Genomic DNA, 14,482 nt, shown 5'->3' on the forward strand with positions numbered 1-14,482 from the left:
ATTAATATATTTGGAATACTATACATTATAAAAAAAATTATTAAATAAAAACTAATTTTAAAAATTAAAATAATTAATTATTATATATATTAACTAAATTAGTGATCACTTTATAAATGAAAAAATTATTAATATATAAAATAATTTTTATTATTAATAAAAAATTAGACATAATTTTTAAATATTCATTAACTATCGAGGTTTTAACAACTAATTACTTTATATTTTAAATTAGTATTTATTAATATGTTAGAAATTAATTTAAAATTTAAAATATTAGTAGCTAAAAAAAATCTTGATAAATAATTTAAATATCAATTTAAAAATTATTTTATAAATTTTTATTAATAATAAAAATTACTTTGATACTAATAATTTTTTAGTTTATAAATAATATCTAATTTAGTCCTAACTAAATATTTTTGGTTTATAAAATTAGTTAATATTTAATATTTTTTTTTTATAAAATCATTTAAGGGTTTATTATCTTTTTATAAATTTTTATTTTTAGTTTCTAATCCAATTTTTTATGGATTCTTAACTGTTTCTAATAGTGATTTTTCACGTCTTTTAGGAGTTTAACCGGCAGTCACGTGTAATTTTATTTTGTAAAATGTATTTTTAATCATTTATCAATTAGATCGATATCTTCAACTGGCATAAATAAATAAATAAGGATTAGTAATACAGTTTATAAAATGTAATTTTAATTGTTTCACCAAGATCTAACGTTGGGTAAAACATATTAACTGAAAAATATAAAAAGATACTGATTAAAAAATTATTAGGAACTAAAAAATTTAGAGAAAAAATATTAAATTCTAATTTATAATTATATGATAATATAAAAATTTGCAGCACTACCATATTTGAATTAAATTTATAAAAAATAAGTCACTAATACTTTCAATAAGGATAATAAATAAGAATATAAAATATGTTTTTCTTCTCGTAAAATACATAAAGTTCAATTTAGTCTCACGCAATTCTCAAATTTCAGTACCACTCAACTACTTATCTTATAAAATTCATTTATCTTTTTATTAAGTAAGGTATAAATTATTATTATAAAAAAATTATTAAAAAAAATTAATTTTAGAATTAAAAATAATTAGGTTATAATATTGAATAAATTAGATATTATTTTTAAAATTAAATTAATTATTAAAATCTAAATTAATTTTTATTATTAATAAATAAATTTTAAATTAATATTTAATGTTCACTATCAATTTTATAATCTAAATAATTAATAATTAATTTGATATCAATTTAAAACTTATTTATTAATAATATAAATTAATATTTTTTAAATTTCTAAAATAATATTTAATTTTAATTAATAGAATAATTAATTATTTTTTATCTTTAAAATTTATTTTTATTTAATAATTTTTTAGTATTACATTCAACAACGTGATTCTCACATTCACATTAATTTGGCTATGGTGAATATTTAATTTAGTCTCTGAAATATATCTCCCTGTCATATTAGTCTCTGAAACTAAGTAAACTTTAAAAAAAAATATTTTTTTTATAATATCATTTAAGTTACTAAAACTCATTTTTATTTATTTTATTTCCTAAACATACGTTATTATTATCATTTAAGTTTCTAGTAATTAAAATGACAAAAAGGAGATTAATGTCAACAACTTAAATAAAACTAAAAAAATCAAATGTATGGAGTTTTGTTAGTTTCAAATATTATATAGCAATATGAAGCTCAGACACTTCTCTTAAATGACTTCTCTTAAATGACGTATCCGTGTCGACACTCGTAGGACACTTACCAGTGAAGGTGTTCAATTAAAAAAATATTTGTTGAATTTTTGAAAATTCTAGCATGGTTCTAACATAATTTTAAAGGTATAAATACAATAATTTTTTAAAAATTTAAATTTATTGTATAAATTTTTATTATCATTATAAAAATAAGGAACAAATTCTTTTGAATCAGTCATGAAAAATATCTTCAGTTTTCAAAAGAATCTCAAACGTACTTTTACATATAAATATTTATTTTCAATTAATATAATTTAAAATTATATAATATAGAGATTCGTGTCTATGTCCTAATTTTAAAAATGATATGTATTTTCATATTTCCGTGTATGTGTGAGTATTGGTATATGTGTTACATACACAATAACATTCAATTTAAAAGATTAAAATATACATACTTTTTTTCCCTTTTACCACTTGTTTGTTTTTTCTTACGTGCCATTGTGCATAGCACGCGCCTGCTGCTAGTGTACGTATAAATATGTTGATGTTTTAAAAAAAACAGTTATTCATCCAGCAGCCCAATAGCTCCATTTTGTATAATTTTTCATCTTGACTTAAGATCTAACTGATTTTTTTTTTTTATAAAAGCTTTCTTAAAATTTCGTCAACATCCCAAACAACAACGATTATCAATCATAAAAAAACATTATTAAAAAATAAAATAAAAAATAATAATAATCCTAAACAAAAATCAACTTAAGATATAATTTATTTATACTTCATTTTTATTTGAGAAATGTCACCAAAATTTTAAAGTTTAGATGTGAAATTTCTTCTCAATAAATAACTTTTTAATAAAATATTAGGTTGAGATGATAGTGAAACATAATATATTGTATTAACTAAAATATTTATTATAAAAAATTATTAAATAAAAATTAATTTTAAAAATAATATATAATTAATTACTATATTGATTAAGATATTATATTATAAACTAAAAAATTATTAAAATAATTTTTATTATTAATAAAATTTTATAAATTAATTTTTCAATTGATATTTAATTAACTAATTGGTATCTAATATCTATTAAGGTTTTAACTACTAATTAAATTTAAAATTTAAAGTGATTCGTAACTAAAAAGTTAAATTAGATATCCATTTAAAAATTAGTTTATATTTTTTTTTAATAATCGAAATTACTTTAAATACCAGTAATATTTTTAATTTATGAAATAATATATAATTTAGTCAATATAAAAACTAATTATTTTTATCTTTAAAATTAATTTTCATTTAATATTTTTATAGTAATTATTACTTAATATTTAAATTTTAGTAAAAATTACAAATTTCACAATTACAAAGATGATTGTAAATTCTCTCTTAACACACAATTACTCAACTTCCTTATACACTTGAAAAAAATTATTAAATTGTGTCATAACATTTAGATTTTAATTTTATATTAATTTTCTTACTTTTTTTACTTTTTTTTATTCTACTTAATGTGAAATTTACTTTGATGAACATCTACTTAAAAGAGTTTTGGTAATTAACCCTACGAGTGCTTATTAATAAAAAATTATGACAACAAACTTTTAAACACTTAAACAAATTTCTATTAATAAAAAAATGTTTGTTAGGACTTTTCTTCAAAATATTGTCCCACTCTCAAGAATATTTCTTTCTCGATGTTGTGGTACAATTTGCATCTCGGTAGTCTCTTCTACTGTTGCACCACTCAGAAATAAACAGTAGCAAACATTCATTTCGCAGGTGCACTTTCTGCTACACTTCCAATTTTGTGCTAATTTATTTCGAAAAGGCGAATTATTTGACTCTTTTTCTCTCTTAATTAGATTCCATTTTTTCTTTCTTAGATTCCATTCTCATTTTGATATGAACACTTGATTGCCTCCATACATGCTACAATAACTATCACAGAATTGACCTACGAACACAACCTATTTTCAACCACAAATATCCAAGTACACGTGTTGCTGTTCTTTGGTATTTAATCACTTCTATCTAGAAAACTCGACCCCTTTTAATAGAAACTGAATAGTATGGACAAAAAGAAGCCACATAAATAATGGACATAGCATAGGCAAAATTTTGTCCTACACACATGAGGTTGAAGTTGGTGAGAAACGAAAACGCATAAAATTTCATGGTTTTCCTAGTGCCTGCATTGCAAGAGGTTATTGTCTAAAAAATGGTGACAAAAAAGTTAACTAGTGTTTGGTTGTTATCGTGACATAAATTTTCTGCAATTCCCTCGCCAATGGGGCTTTGCTCTCACACCATTGGTTCATTGCAGAATTCAGATTTGGTGAGGCTTTATTCAGTTTTATCCATGTGTGCAACAGTAGTAAATGTTGGGTTTATTAGTTGTCACTTCCTCGTGGATCCTTTTTTTCTCTTCATTGGGAAGTTTCAATTAATATTCTGTAATCAAAGTAGTAAATATTTGAAAGCAACAGTCATCGCTGGCACCTCTCCAGATTTGGAATAGAACATTACAATTCTTTAATTTAAGACAGGAACCTACCACATTTGCTACTGCTATAGTTATTTTACTACATACGATGCAGATGTCTTAAGCATGACCAACACATGCATGGACGACTTAAGCATGGCCAACCATGCAAGGCAGAGGTCGCTCTTAAACGTGAATTTTGTGAAAACTTATAATTTATGCTAATCTACGTCCACCTAGATAAGAGGTTACATATCTATAAATATGTTTACATATCTTTTGATCAATATTAAGTCAAGATATTCATTTAAGTATTTACTACACTCAATCACTTAATATCAAATATAACGTCTTAAAACCTTTTGTAAATATTTACTCGGACTGAATACCGATAGCCAAAATCTATTAGGTATTGACACTGAAAGAGTCTTAAAAATCCGAGTAAGTGTGTTCATACAAAAATAGTTAGTAATCTTTAACTTCATTATGTCAGTCAACAATTTCGAAATACGACTCATAAATACTCCCTTCCCTTTATTTTTTTTTTATTTTTTCAATCTTTCTCTCTCAATTTCTATCTCTCTCTCTTCTCTCTTCAATTTCTCTTTCATAATTTATCTATTTTAAAATCTACTCACACCCTTCAGTAGCTGAGAGTCAGACTGCATTTCTACATATATTTTCAAATAAAGTTCATTTTTACTCTAAAGATTCTTTATTTTCTATTTTTCCTTAGGATTTAGTCATCGATCTTGATGGAGACAGTTGAAAAAAGTGTTTCTTTTAACTTGTTTTAACACATACTAAATTTTGGTGATGTTTGGATAACATGTTTTAGGTCCTTAGATTCTAGAATAGTTTCCACTAGAATAAAGAATTTTAGCCAATGAAAGTTATCTTATGTTTTGGATAGAACTTTTGTGTAATTGATTTAAATAATAAGTTGATCTAGTAACTGGATTGTGTATATTAGAGTACAAAGTTAGTTCAACTGAATTTGATTATGGGTTTATGACTTTGAATAGTTGAAATTATATTGAAATGACCAAAGAATCATGTTTGAACAAATTTTAGTCTAGTTTGTTCTTGAAATAATCTTTATAAAAAATATTATTAAATTTCTTTCTTTATCTAGCGTATTAAGTAGAAATCTTCTTTATGGCAACTACTTCTTATTTTTGGAATTAAATATTTATTTTAAAAAGATTTCTTAAATATTATATATCATTTTTCTAAACGAAATATTCATTCTAGAAAGTTTCTAATAATGATAGCATGTATATCTTAATTGTATTCAAGAGTTAATCTTGTTGTCTTGTGCATTTTGTTTGTGGTGAGTGTTTGTATAAACATATATAAAGACATAGTGGATTTTAATTTTTCTGAGGTTGAATAACTGAGACTAAATGTAGAATTAGTTTTAATCTGAATCAATATAAACTTTCTATTTAATTTTTTATTTTATTTTGTTGTTGATAATCTTTATCAACTTGATTCCTAAATCAACTACATTCAATTCTCTAAAAGGATTTATTTTTCAAAGCACTTAAAGAAAGGGTAAATGCTTTAAAAAACAACAATTCACCTAGTTTAGTTTAGCCTCACTTTAGTTTTCAATAATTAGTCCAAACATAATCATTTAAAATAAATACCGGAAAGAAATTATGCTTATTGCTCTTTAATTTCTTATAATGCTTAATCTTTTATTGAAGATGGATTACTAATATCTACATTAAATATTTAAGATAAAATTAACATTTAAATATTTAACATATTCAAATCAATTGTATATTACTTCCTCTATAAATCATTAATGTTTGTGGATACACTATGTATGCATGCATTTAATCACAATTTATATAAACACTACTACAAGTTCAATACAAATAATATAATATAATATATTAATACATTACAGTATAATAATAATATGATGAATCATTTGATACAATGTATTGCAACTTCTAGTAACTTGCTGAAGCCTCACAAATTATGACGACTACATTTTATTTTTGGAATTAAATATTTATTTTAAAAAATGTTTTCTAAAAATTTATAGGAATTTTTTATAATATTTCTTGAATATTATATATCATTTTTCTAAAAGAAATATTCGTTCTAGAAAATTTCTAACATGAACAAGATAATTAAAAGTCATTAATCAACTTAGCTATTTTGAAAGCTAGAATTAATTAGGTTTGTTTGGCAAAACTAGGCTATAAGCTAAATTCTTATGATAAACTAACTACTAGTGGATAAGTTATTAACTTATAAGTTTTGAGTATAATTATTGTATTAGAAGTTTTTTTTAAACTAGTTGATTGATGTACAATAACACAAAATATTATATAAATAAAATTGAAGTTTTTTAGACAAAAATATTTTATTATGTAATTGTAATGGACCAGAGCGCTGGACTCGGTGATCGGACATCGACGCTTGTGAGAAGCAGGTCAGCTCGATGGTCTGGTCGAGATAATGGGTCGTGTAAGTAAACCTCAAGAATCCGTGTGTTGAAACCCGTATATGTAAACCTGACAGCGAAAGTGCATGTGGTGTGTATAGTACATTTGAGTCTAACACGAGTAAACACCCACTAGAAACACCTAGGCCCAAGAGCGCTAGGGTTTTCAGGGGTAAGTTGCATGCATGATACGTAAAGGCTAGAGCGCATATAGTGACAGATGGGCCCCTTAATGCTGGTACATTAATTGGTACCCTGGCAGCCATGTTATTAAGATTATGCACTCCAAGGAGGAAGATTATGTGCGGTTGTTACACTAAAATTGTGTAGCAACGTAAGAGAATGTCTTCCCATCAAACTTACTTTCACTCGAGATAAGGTTCTCGTGAGAGGAAGGTTGTTACAATGAGGTAACATAAAAATAGTCTATAAAAGGGATTCGCGATCCCTGGTAAAGGTACAACATTTCTAAAACTGGAACTATTTACTTACTCATTGTTTCTTACCCAGTACTGACTTGATCGTCGGAGTGGAATCAACCCCTCTGTTTCAAACGGAGTCGCGTTCCGACATCCCAGGGAAAGAGAAAATTTCAGCAGAGGCATACGGAGTCACGACCTGCTCTCAGAGTCAACCGACGACCAGGTCAACTGACAAGAACAGTAATTATAATTATAGATTTTTAAATACTTAATTTTTTTAGTAATTTTATTTATTTTTTAAAATTTGTATAAACATTTTTATTTAGACAAGTCATTTTACTTAAATTAGTTAATGTAATAAGCATCAATCAAATTTAATTTTTATTTATTTTTAAAAATTTAAATTTTTATTTCTTAATTTAAACTACTGATATTAAATTTATATTTGTCACGATTTTCATTGTGTGTAATTTTAATATAGTATCACGTAATGAAAGACTAATTACTTTAATGATAATGTAACAAAAAATATCTACTAAACTGTATACAAATTTAAAAATAATCTAACAAATATTAAACTAGTGTAATAACTAATTATCTTTGTAAAATTAAAATAAACAGTAATATTGCATTAATAAAAACAAGTAATGAACAATTAATTTCATATATTGGATCATAATTAGTACATAATTTTGCTCATGCATAAGATGAAATATAATCATACTAAATTAAAAAGTTGAACAAAGTGTGTTTTCAGTAATTTCTGCCTACGAAAAAGCATTATCACACTTCCAACCACATGAAGGATCCACGAAGTTTGCTTTTGCATTTCCACTCGAATCAATGACCAAAGAAGATGACCAATTAACAACTCAAACATATTCTGAAGGTAAATTGACACGCTGCAATCATCTCAACTACGGTCAACTTTACATTGCAGAGAATATTCATCAAATTTATTAAAGAATACACTGAATCAGAATAAGGTAAGTCTTCTACTTTTTTATCAAGACTTCCCTCTACTTCAAAACCAGCTGTTACAGCACACATTTCCTTAATTAACATCCATCAAAATTAGAAGATTGTTGTAATGGTTGAAACAAGAAACAGACCAACTTACCTGTCTGCTGTGCATCCACGAAATCTTGTAGTTTAGGATTTTTCACCATTGCATTCCATATATTTGGGTCACATGCAATAGAAGCCACAACACTCTGCTTATTAAGGCCAAAAATAAGTTATTCTATTAATTCAATAACTTAAGTGCAGCCTAGATTAATAAACTTGTTTACATCTTGCACAACAAAACATGTTTACATATATATATATATATATATATATATATACACACACACTTTGTTAATTTATAGAATTTGAGTTTTGTTGTAACTCAACTTGGAAAACTGTTAGAGAGGTAAGGAAAACTATTGTTTTTTCCTAAAATTATGTATGAGAACAGAGTAAATAATTATTAAAATTAATACTGAAATACTTTAGTAATTGTTGTATTTTCTGAAAAAGAAATGGGTATAGTCATTGGTGATTTTGATCAATGGATAATAATTATTCATATGTTAACATTGTATTATTTTAAAATATAAAATAAAATTAATAATTATGGGACAACTTCGGTGGTATGATTTTAGAAGTGATTTTTGAGATGGTGGTTTAGGAATTTTTACGGAGTTTCCTCGATATGGTATCAATGTCTTATGTTAGGAGGTATGGTGCAAGCATTAGTTCGTGTTCTCTTCTATTTTTTTTTTCTTTGTTTGTATTTTTATCTGTCTAGGAGCATTTTATATATATATATATATATATATATATATATATATATATATATATATATATTTATTTATTTATTTTAGAGGATTCGTTAAATACTCTAATTTATTTAATTTTTAGTATCGATAAAAAAATTAGCAGTTAGCTTTTTTTCTTTTAAATGTGTTATGTCCTAAAAACAAGGTTATCAAACTCTAGGGTTAACTCGTAAATCCTTACGAGTTTAAGAGTCAAATGAAGGTTGGCAAGTTAACTCGGGAGTAAACTCATTTTTGACTAAACCCGAAGATGACTCAGTCAAACTCGATCAAACTTGCGAGTTTAAGGCTGAGTCACCGAGTTGCGTAAAATGGGTCCAAAACTGTGTTTTTCCTTATGATTAGGTTAGATTTTTTAGGGTTTTACTGCTTGTCGCGTCGCGCCGCGATCCTTCGTGAAGCACTTCGATAGGTAAGTTCTGTTGCTACAGTGAGTACAAATTGGGTTAGGGTATTTAAAATTAGGTTTCAACTTTTACAAATGAGTTAGGGCTTTTTTGTTCATTGGATTTGGGGCAGAATTTTGGGCATCTTGAAGTTTTTTTTATTGCTTTGGACAGATTGAGTTTTTGTTTAATTTTAAGGTAGATTGGCTAATTGATTGTGTTTTTTTTAGGGTTAGATGATTTTCTTAGAGAATTAGATGTGAGACTTTTAAACTATAACATTTGTGTTGTTTTAGTTATTTTACTGATATATGAACTTGTTTATTTCAATATTATGGATTTGGTATCATGAATTATTATTTTTTTATTAAATTTTTTTTTTATGTGAAGTACGAGTCGGGTTTACGAGTCAAGTTTACTGAGCTCCCACGAGTTCACAGGACACTCTAATTCTAATAACCTTACTTATAAGCTACCTCATTATCAGATTCTTCATTATTATGTATGAGTAATCAAATTACATTGTGACTCAACTTAGAATTTGGGTATGAAGCTAAATTAAATCCAAAACTTAACATATGGCTGAGAGTTTAAACTTTGATTTATTTCATGAAAGAAGCATAAAGATTAATAAAGACTCTTCAAAGTATGCACTTGTAAAGCAGTACCTGACCTTCTGAACTTTCACTAAGCAATTGAAAAGCCTGAAAAACACGGTCTGGCGCTGAAGGATTTGAAATATCATCAGTACCACTACTTTTGTTCGCCGGCGACACTTCAGAAGCACTCTGAACAGTTGAATGGACCTGCGGGACGATGCTCCTGATCCCGGTGGCAGTGAACTTGGCCACCGCACTCATCACTCCACCACCCATGAATGAGAGCGTCAAGAAAGTGAGGAAGAAAAAAAAGGTAGTTTGGGTATTTAAATATGAAGTGGGTACCACAAAGTTTCTAGTGCAATGGTGGTAACTATTAAGATTGTGAAATTTCTCATGCATCTTCCTATTTTGTCCTAAACCTACCAGGGTTGTACAATTATTGGAATTAACTTCTATTATACTCAATCAAATATTAATTTAAGTTTGAAAACATTCTGTTTTTCAGTACTTGGGAAATCCAAGCAAAGCAGAAGAACTAAAGCAAAAAATTGGCCGAAACTCACTACAAGTACTTCTTGTTTCAATTTTCATATGAAAACTTATAATTTTATTTTTAACTTTCATTTTTACCCAGTCAAGTCAATTATGAATCAGATTTGAGTAATTTAGTTATTAAAAAAATATTTTAAGTGATGTTAACAATTATAATTTATAAGTTTTATTAATTATATTTTAGAAGTAATGGTGGTAGAATACATAGGAGAGGATCTTATTCAATTGTACCACATTATTTGTTAGGTTAATAAAAAAACTACCTGTAAAAAGAATTTACAATAACTCACAAGAATTTTACTATATTATTTGTTAGGTTGATAAAATATGATAACGCATAGTCTATTTTCATCTAATCGATTTGATGTATATATTGAAAGGAAACTGGATTGAAAAACAAGAGGAAAGCACAACTCAATAAATATCATAACTACAAGAAAAGTAACTGTAAAAAATGCAATTTTATCATTAATGTATAATTTATTGTATTTTTCATTATTATCTTTTGTTATTTAATTTGCATCAGATTAGATAAATTATAGTATTTCAAATATTTTAATACTGTAGGATTCAAGTGGCAAATATCAAGCAACATACTCTAAAAAATATTCAAAAATAACTTTCAATTAAAAATACTAATATAATTAATATATCAGAAAGTAAATGAAAAAGAATTATTGAAAATTGATTTTCACTAAAATTTACATATATTATAGATATAGTTGAAAATAAGTGCAAACTATTATTCTGGATCTTTTAAAATAAATAATAAAATTCTGCTGATAAAAAAATAAAATTACATATCATTTTTAATATTTTAAATAAAACTGTGTATTATAATAAAATGGTATCAAATAATACATGATATCTTAATATAATTTATCACTTCGTAATTTATATTAATGAAAATAGTTCTCAAAAAATATGATCCTGTACACAAGAGAACCATAGGCAATTTAGGAATTTCCAAATCTGTATTGTCAACATACATGATATACTTACCTTTCACAATTGAATATTTTGATGAGAAGTCAATAAATTAACAGAAATATTTTTTGCCAGAATGCAAATGTTAACAAAGTAAGAAACGAAGCAATAGATGTGTGCAAACCGTAATTAAGAGTTCTATTGAAGACCAAAAAAGGGCAATACTTTTACCTTGAAAATGGGGAGGTATGGAGTGTTGGAGGAAGCAGGGGGAGGTGAAAAAGTGAAATAGAAATGAGCCTTAAAGGTGATCAACTGCTTCAAAAGTTGATGAATATATATGAAATGGATCATGCTTTCTCTAAACAACATTTGAGGGATACAAGGTTTCAGAAGTTCCAAAATTGCGTAAAATCTTAATACTAAAAATCCTAAACCAGCAGACTCTTGTGTTGTGAACCCTCGTGACATGGTAGTTCAGCAGTCAATAATTCACAGGGTATACAGAAAAACCATCTCTTGAAGAAAATGAGTCAGGTTACCAACTCAGTCATCAAACTTAATTTTCTTTGGAGCAGGCTGGATGTTACCCACCTGCAAGATCAATTACATATGTAAAATAAGAGCAAAACTCAAGATGCAGAATATTCTATTTTTGTAAAAACAACTGAGCAACCACAAAGTCATAAAAGCAAAAGGCTCACAATCTCAGGGCATTCATAATCAATGCCAGCAGCCTCTATCCTTTTCCGTCGTTTTTGGTCATGCTTTAGAATCCTTTCCACCAATTTCTTGTGCTCTTCTAAGGTTCTTTCCTGGAATGACAGCATCAAAACAGAACATAATACTGAGAATCAGTCAGGCAATATCAAGCAGGTATAATTCATCATCCAATAAACTAGATACCTTGTCATGACGCTTCCGTTCAATCTGGACATAATCCAATGGCTTGTGACGGTAACTGAATCCTCTCCATCTAGATGAAAAATACCACACATTCATGTATTACCATTGGTGATATTCTACAGAAGAAACTAATTCTTTAACCTTTAATCATGGCACATAATATGCCATTTTCAGGATTGCAATTCCTCTCAGCCATGTGGGGTTATTTGGTTAAAGGTGAGTTCTCCGCTTTTTAAACAGCTATTTCATGCACATTTTGAGATATGAAAGTTTTCCTGACTACTATTTATGGAACAGAAATGGTAAATCTATTTTTTTGAGTCTTCTCACGCACTGATACTTCAATGTCACATGATACAAAACTCTAAGATACCTTACCAATACTTATTGATGAATTATCTAGTCAATGAAACACTAATACTTTTACTATGACAATAATATATTTTATTTAGATAATGACTAAAAAATGTGATTTCAACTTGGACCTTTGCCATCATATTCTGTTATTTTCAAAATAAGCATATCGCCGTATGGGTATGCATCATGGTCTGAGTCTAACCAACCCTCCATTAAGAAAACATGTAATGAATCCTTTCAAGGAAATAGATCCTAAAAAAATATTAATTACTAACTTACAATCTTGGATGAACCTGCTCCGGAGGTACAACGTGAACTTGGAGAAGGTGCTCAAATAGGAGATAATTGTGCATGGTATCAGCTACAATTTTTGCTACCTAAAAATCAAGGCATTATTAGAACAAGGAAAATGGATTGTATTACAAACACAATACGACCAAAAAATGTCATGTCATAACACAATCAATTAATCCGCAGAAACAATAAAATACCTCAGGAGACTCAAATTCTATGTACCCAAAATGTCTCGATTTTCCTGTCTGTCAAAGAAGAAGAAGCTCATACTGTCAGTATCAATCATCTAAAACCAATATCCATCATCAGTAAAACAGTAACAACAAACAAATATTGCTGCAACAAAATATTCAATGAAACAAATAACTCGATGGCTGAAAACCCATACATCATTTCAAAATGCAAGAACCAAACAAAAGCAGAATTACCATGATATTGATTGATTACGGAGGCTTCAATTTCTATGAGAAACTCATATATATTAACAACAAAATTGATGTTTTGCATTAGAACATGTTCTTAAATTAAGACCACACATGCACAAACAGACCATTAGACAACAAAAGTAATTCTTCACCATACAACCATACACTGCATTATGTCAAGAATGACAACTCTTAGGGTTGAATTATCCCCCGATTATCAACAATACATGTGTGCAAGCACGATATGGCACGTCACACACCCAAACAACCAGAATAAAACATTATACAAAAATAATCACGGAATCCATAGGTAAAATTAACTACACGAGTAAATAGATCAGAATAAACAAAGTATGCCACAATTATCATCAAGTTGACACAATCACACAATTATGCAAATAATAACAAGCACGGATATTAAAGGAGACAAGTTAACATGCATGCAACTAACCTTTTTATTTCTCGCGACTCTCAACCTCTTGATGGTTCCAAATTGTCCAAAATAACCTACAAAAAGCAATCGTAAACACACTCCACAAAAACCTTAAAAAAGATCTTACAAAAAAAAATCCATGAGCACCTTCCATCTCTTTCTCATAGAATCCATGCGGAATCCTGGACACGTACAATACAGTGGCAGTATTCTCCGGCAGCTTCTGTTCAGGGAGCTTGCGAGCAGGACCACCTTCCAAGGGCTTTACAAGTTCAGAAATAAAATTAAGCACAATATTGACACAATAAATTGAAAAGTAAAAGGAAAAGTAAGTTGAAAACTGAGAGCAGACGGAATCGGTATTATCGACGTACCAAAAAATCAGCACCCTGAGATGGCTTGTTAGAGGAAGCCCTTTTCATGTTCTTCTTCATAGCTTTCTTTGCCTTTGTTCCCATCTCACTGTCTGATACGCCGAACCACTTCTCTGCAAAGAAACGCCTTCGCGGGATATGGTAGATGAGAGTGGTGAGGAATCGCGTTAAAACCCTAACCCCTTTGATTGGATTTTTGAAAGAAAAATACGACACAGTTTGTTAGCAACCACGTGTTTGGGCTAAACAGTGTACATAAGACCAGTTGGGATGGGCCTGCTCCATGCTTATCAGACCCAATTTT

The 14,482-nt window shown here is 27.6% G+C and overlaps 2 protein-coding genes across 4 annotated transcripts; both read right to left on the reverse strand.

Moving 5' to 3' along the window:
* Positions 1 to 6,888: 6,888 nt before the first annotated feature.
* On the reverse strand, positions 6,889 to 10,205 carry LOC137835370 (uncharacterized). Of its 3 annotated transcripts, none has more exons than XM_068643846.1 (3): positions 9,977 to 10,201; positions 8,220 to 8,313; positions 6,889 to 7,295 (listed from the first exon to the last, which is right to left on the reverse strand). In XM_068643846.1, exons 1-3 carry the CDS (start codon positions 10,181 to 10,183, stop codon positions 7,270 to 7,272), a joined length of 327 nt encoding a protein of 108 aa, XP_068499947.1. In that variant the 5' UTR covers positions 10,184 to 10,201; the 3' UTR covers positions 6,889 to 7,269. The 3 variants fall into 3 exon arrangements, with proteins under 3 accessions (XP_068499947.1, XP_068499948.1, XP_068499946.1); XM_068643847.1 differs by having other exon boundaries at positions 6,889 to 7,327; XM_068643845.1 differs by lacking the exon at positions 6,889 to 7,295 and adding an exon at positions 7,731 to 8,133 and having other exon boundaries at positions 9,977 to 10,205.
* A 1,479-nt stretch (positions 10,206 to 11,684) lies between these two features.
* Positions 11,685 to 14,405, reverse strand: LOC137835371 (uncharacterized RNA-binding protein C1827.05c). Its single transcript, XM_068643848.1, has 8 exons — positions 14,179 to 14,405; positions 13,952 to 14,066; positions 13,823 to 13,878; positions 13,144 to 13,191; positions 12,932 to 13,029; positions 12,296 to 12,365; positions 12,094 to 12,204; positions 11,685 to 11,983 (listed from the first exon to the last, which is right to left on the reverse strand). The coding sequence occupies exons 1-8, from the start codon at positions 14,260 to 14,262 to the stop codon at positions 11,936 to 11,938; spliced, it is 630 nt and encodes a 209-aa protein (XP_068499949.1). The 5' UTR covers positions 14,263 to 14,405; the 3' UTR covers positions 11,685 to 11,935.
* Positions 14,406 to 14,482: the final 77 nt, after the last annotated feature.

The sequence above is a fragment of the Phaseolus vulgaris genome, chromosome 5 (genome assembly GCF_000499845.2).
Source record: "Phaseolus vulgaris cultivar G19833 chromosome 5, P. vulgaris v2.0, whole genome shotgun sequence".
Taxonomy (NCBI): domain Eukaryota; kingdom Viridiplantae; phylum Streptophyta; class Magnoliopsida; order Fabales; family Fabaceae; genus Phaseolus; species Phaseolus vulgaris.

What these genes read in the sequence shown, in the direction of transcription:
- LOC137835370 (XM_068643845.1), bottom strand. Translation starts at nt 10,183, where the DNA reads ATGGGTGGTGGAGTGATGAGTGCGGTGGCCAAGTTCACTGCCACCGGG. An exon ending in GTGAAAGTTCAGAAGGTCAG is followed by an intron (nt 8,314 to 9,976) that starts GTACTGCTTTAC and finishes CTTAATAAGCAG; the next exon opens with AGTGTTGTGGCTTCTATTGC. An exon ending in CGTGGATGCACAGCAGACAG is followed by an intron (nt 8,134 to 8,219) that starts GTAAGTTGGTCT and finishes GTGCTGTAACAG; the next exon opens with CTGGTTTTGAAGTAGAGGGA.
- LOC137835371 (XM_068643848.1), bottom strand. Translation starts at nt 14,262, where the DNA reads ATGGGAACAAAGGCAAAGAAAGCTATGAAGAAGAACATGAAAAGGGCT. An exon ending in CTCAGGGTGCTGATTTTTTG is followed by an intron (nt 14,067 to 14,178) that starts GTACGTCGATAA and finishes GAACTTGTAAAG; the next exon opens with CCCTTGGAAGGTGGTCCTGC. An exon ending in AACGGAAGCGTCATGACAAG is followed by an intron (nt 12,205 to 12,295) that starts GTATCTAGTTTA and finishes CTGTCATTCCAG; the next exon opens with GAAAGAACCTTAGAAGAGCA.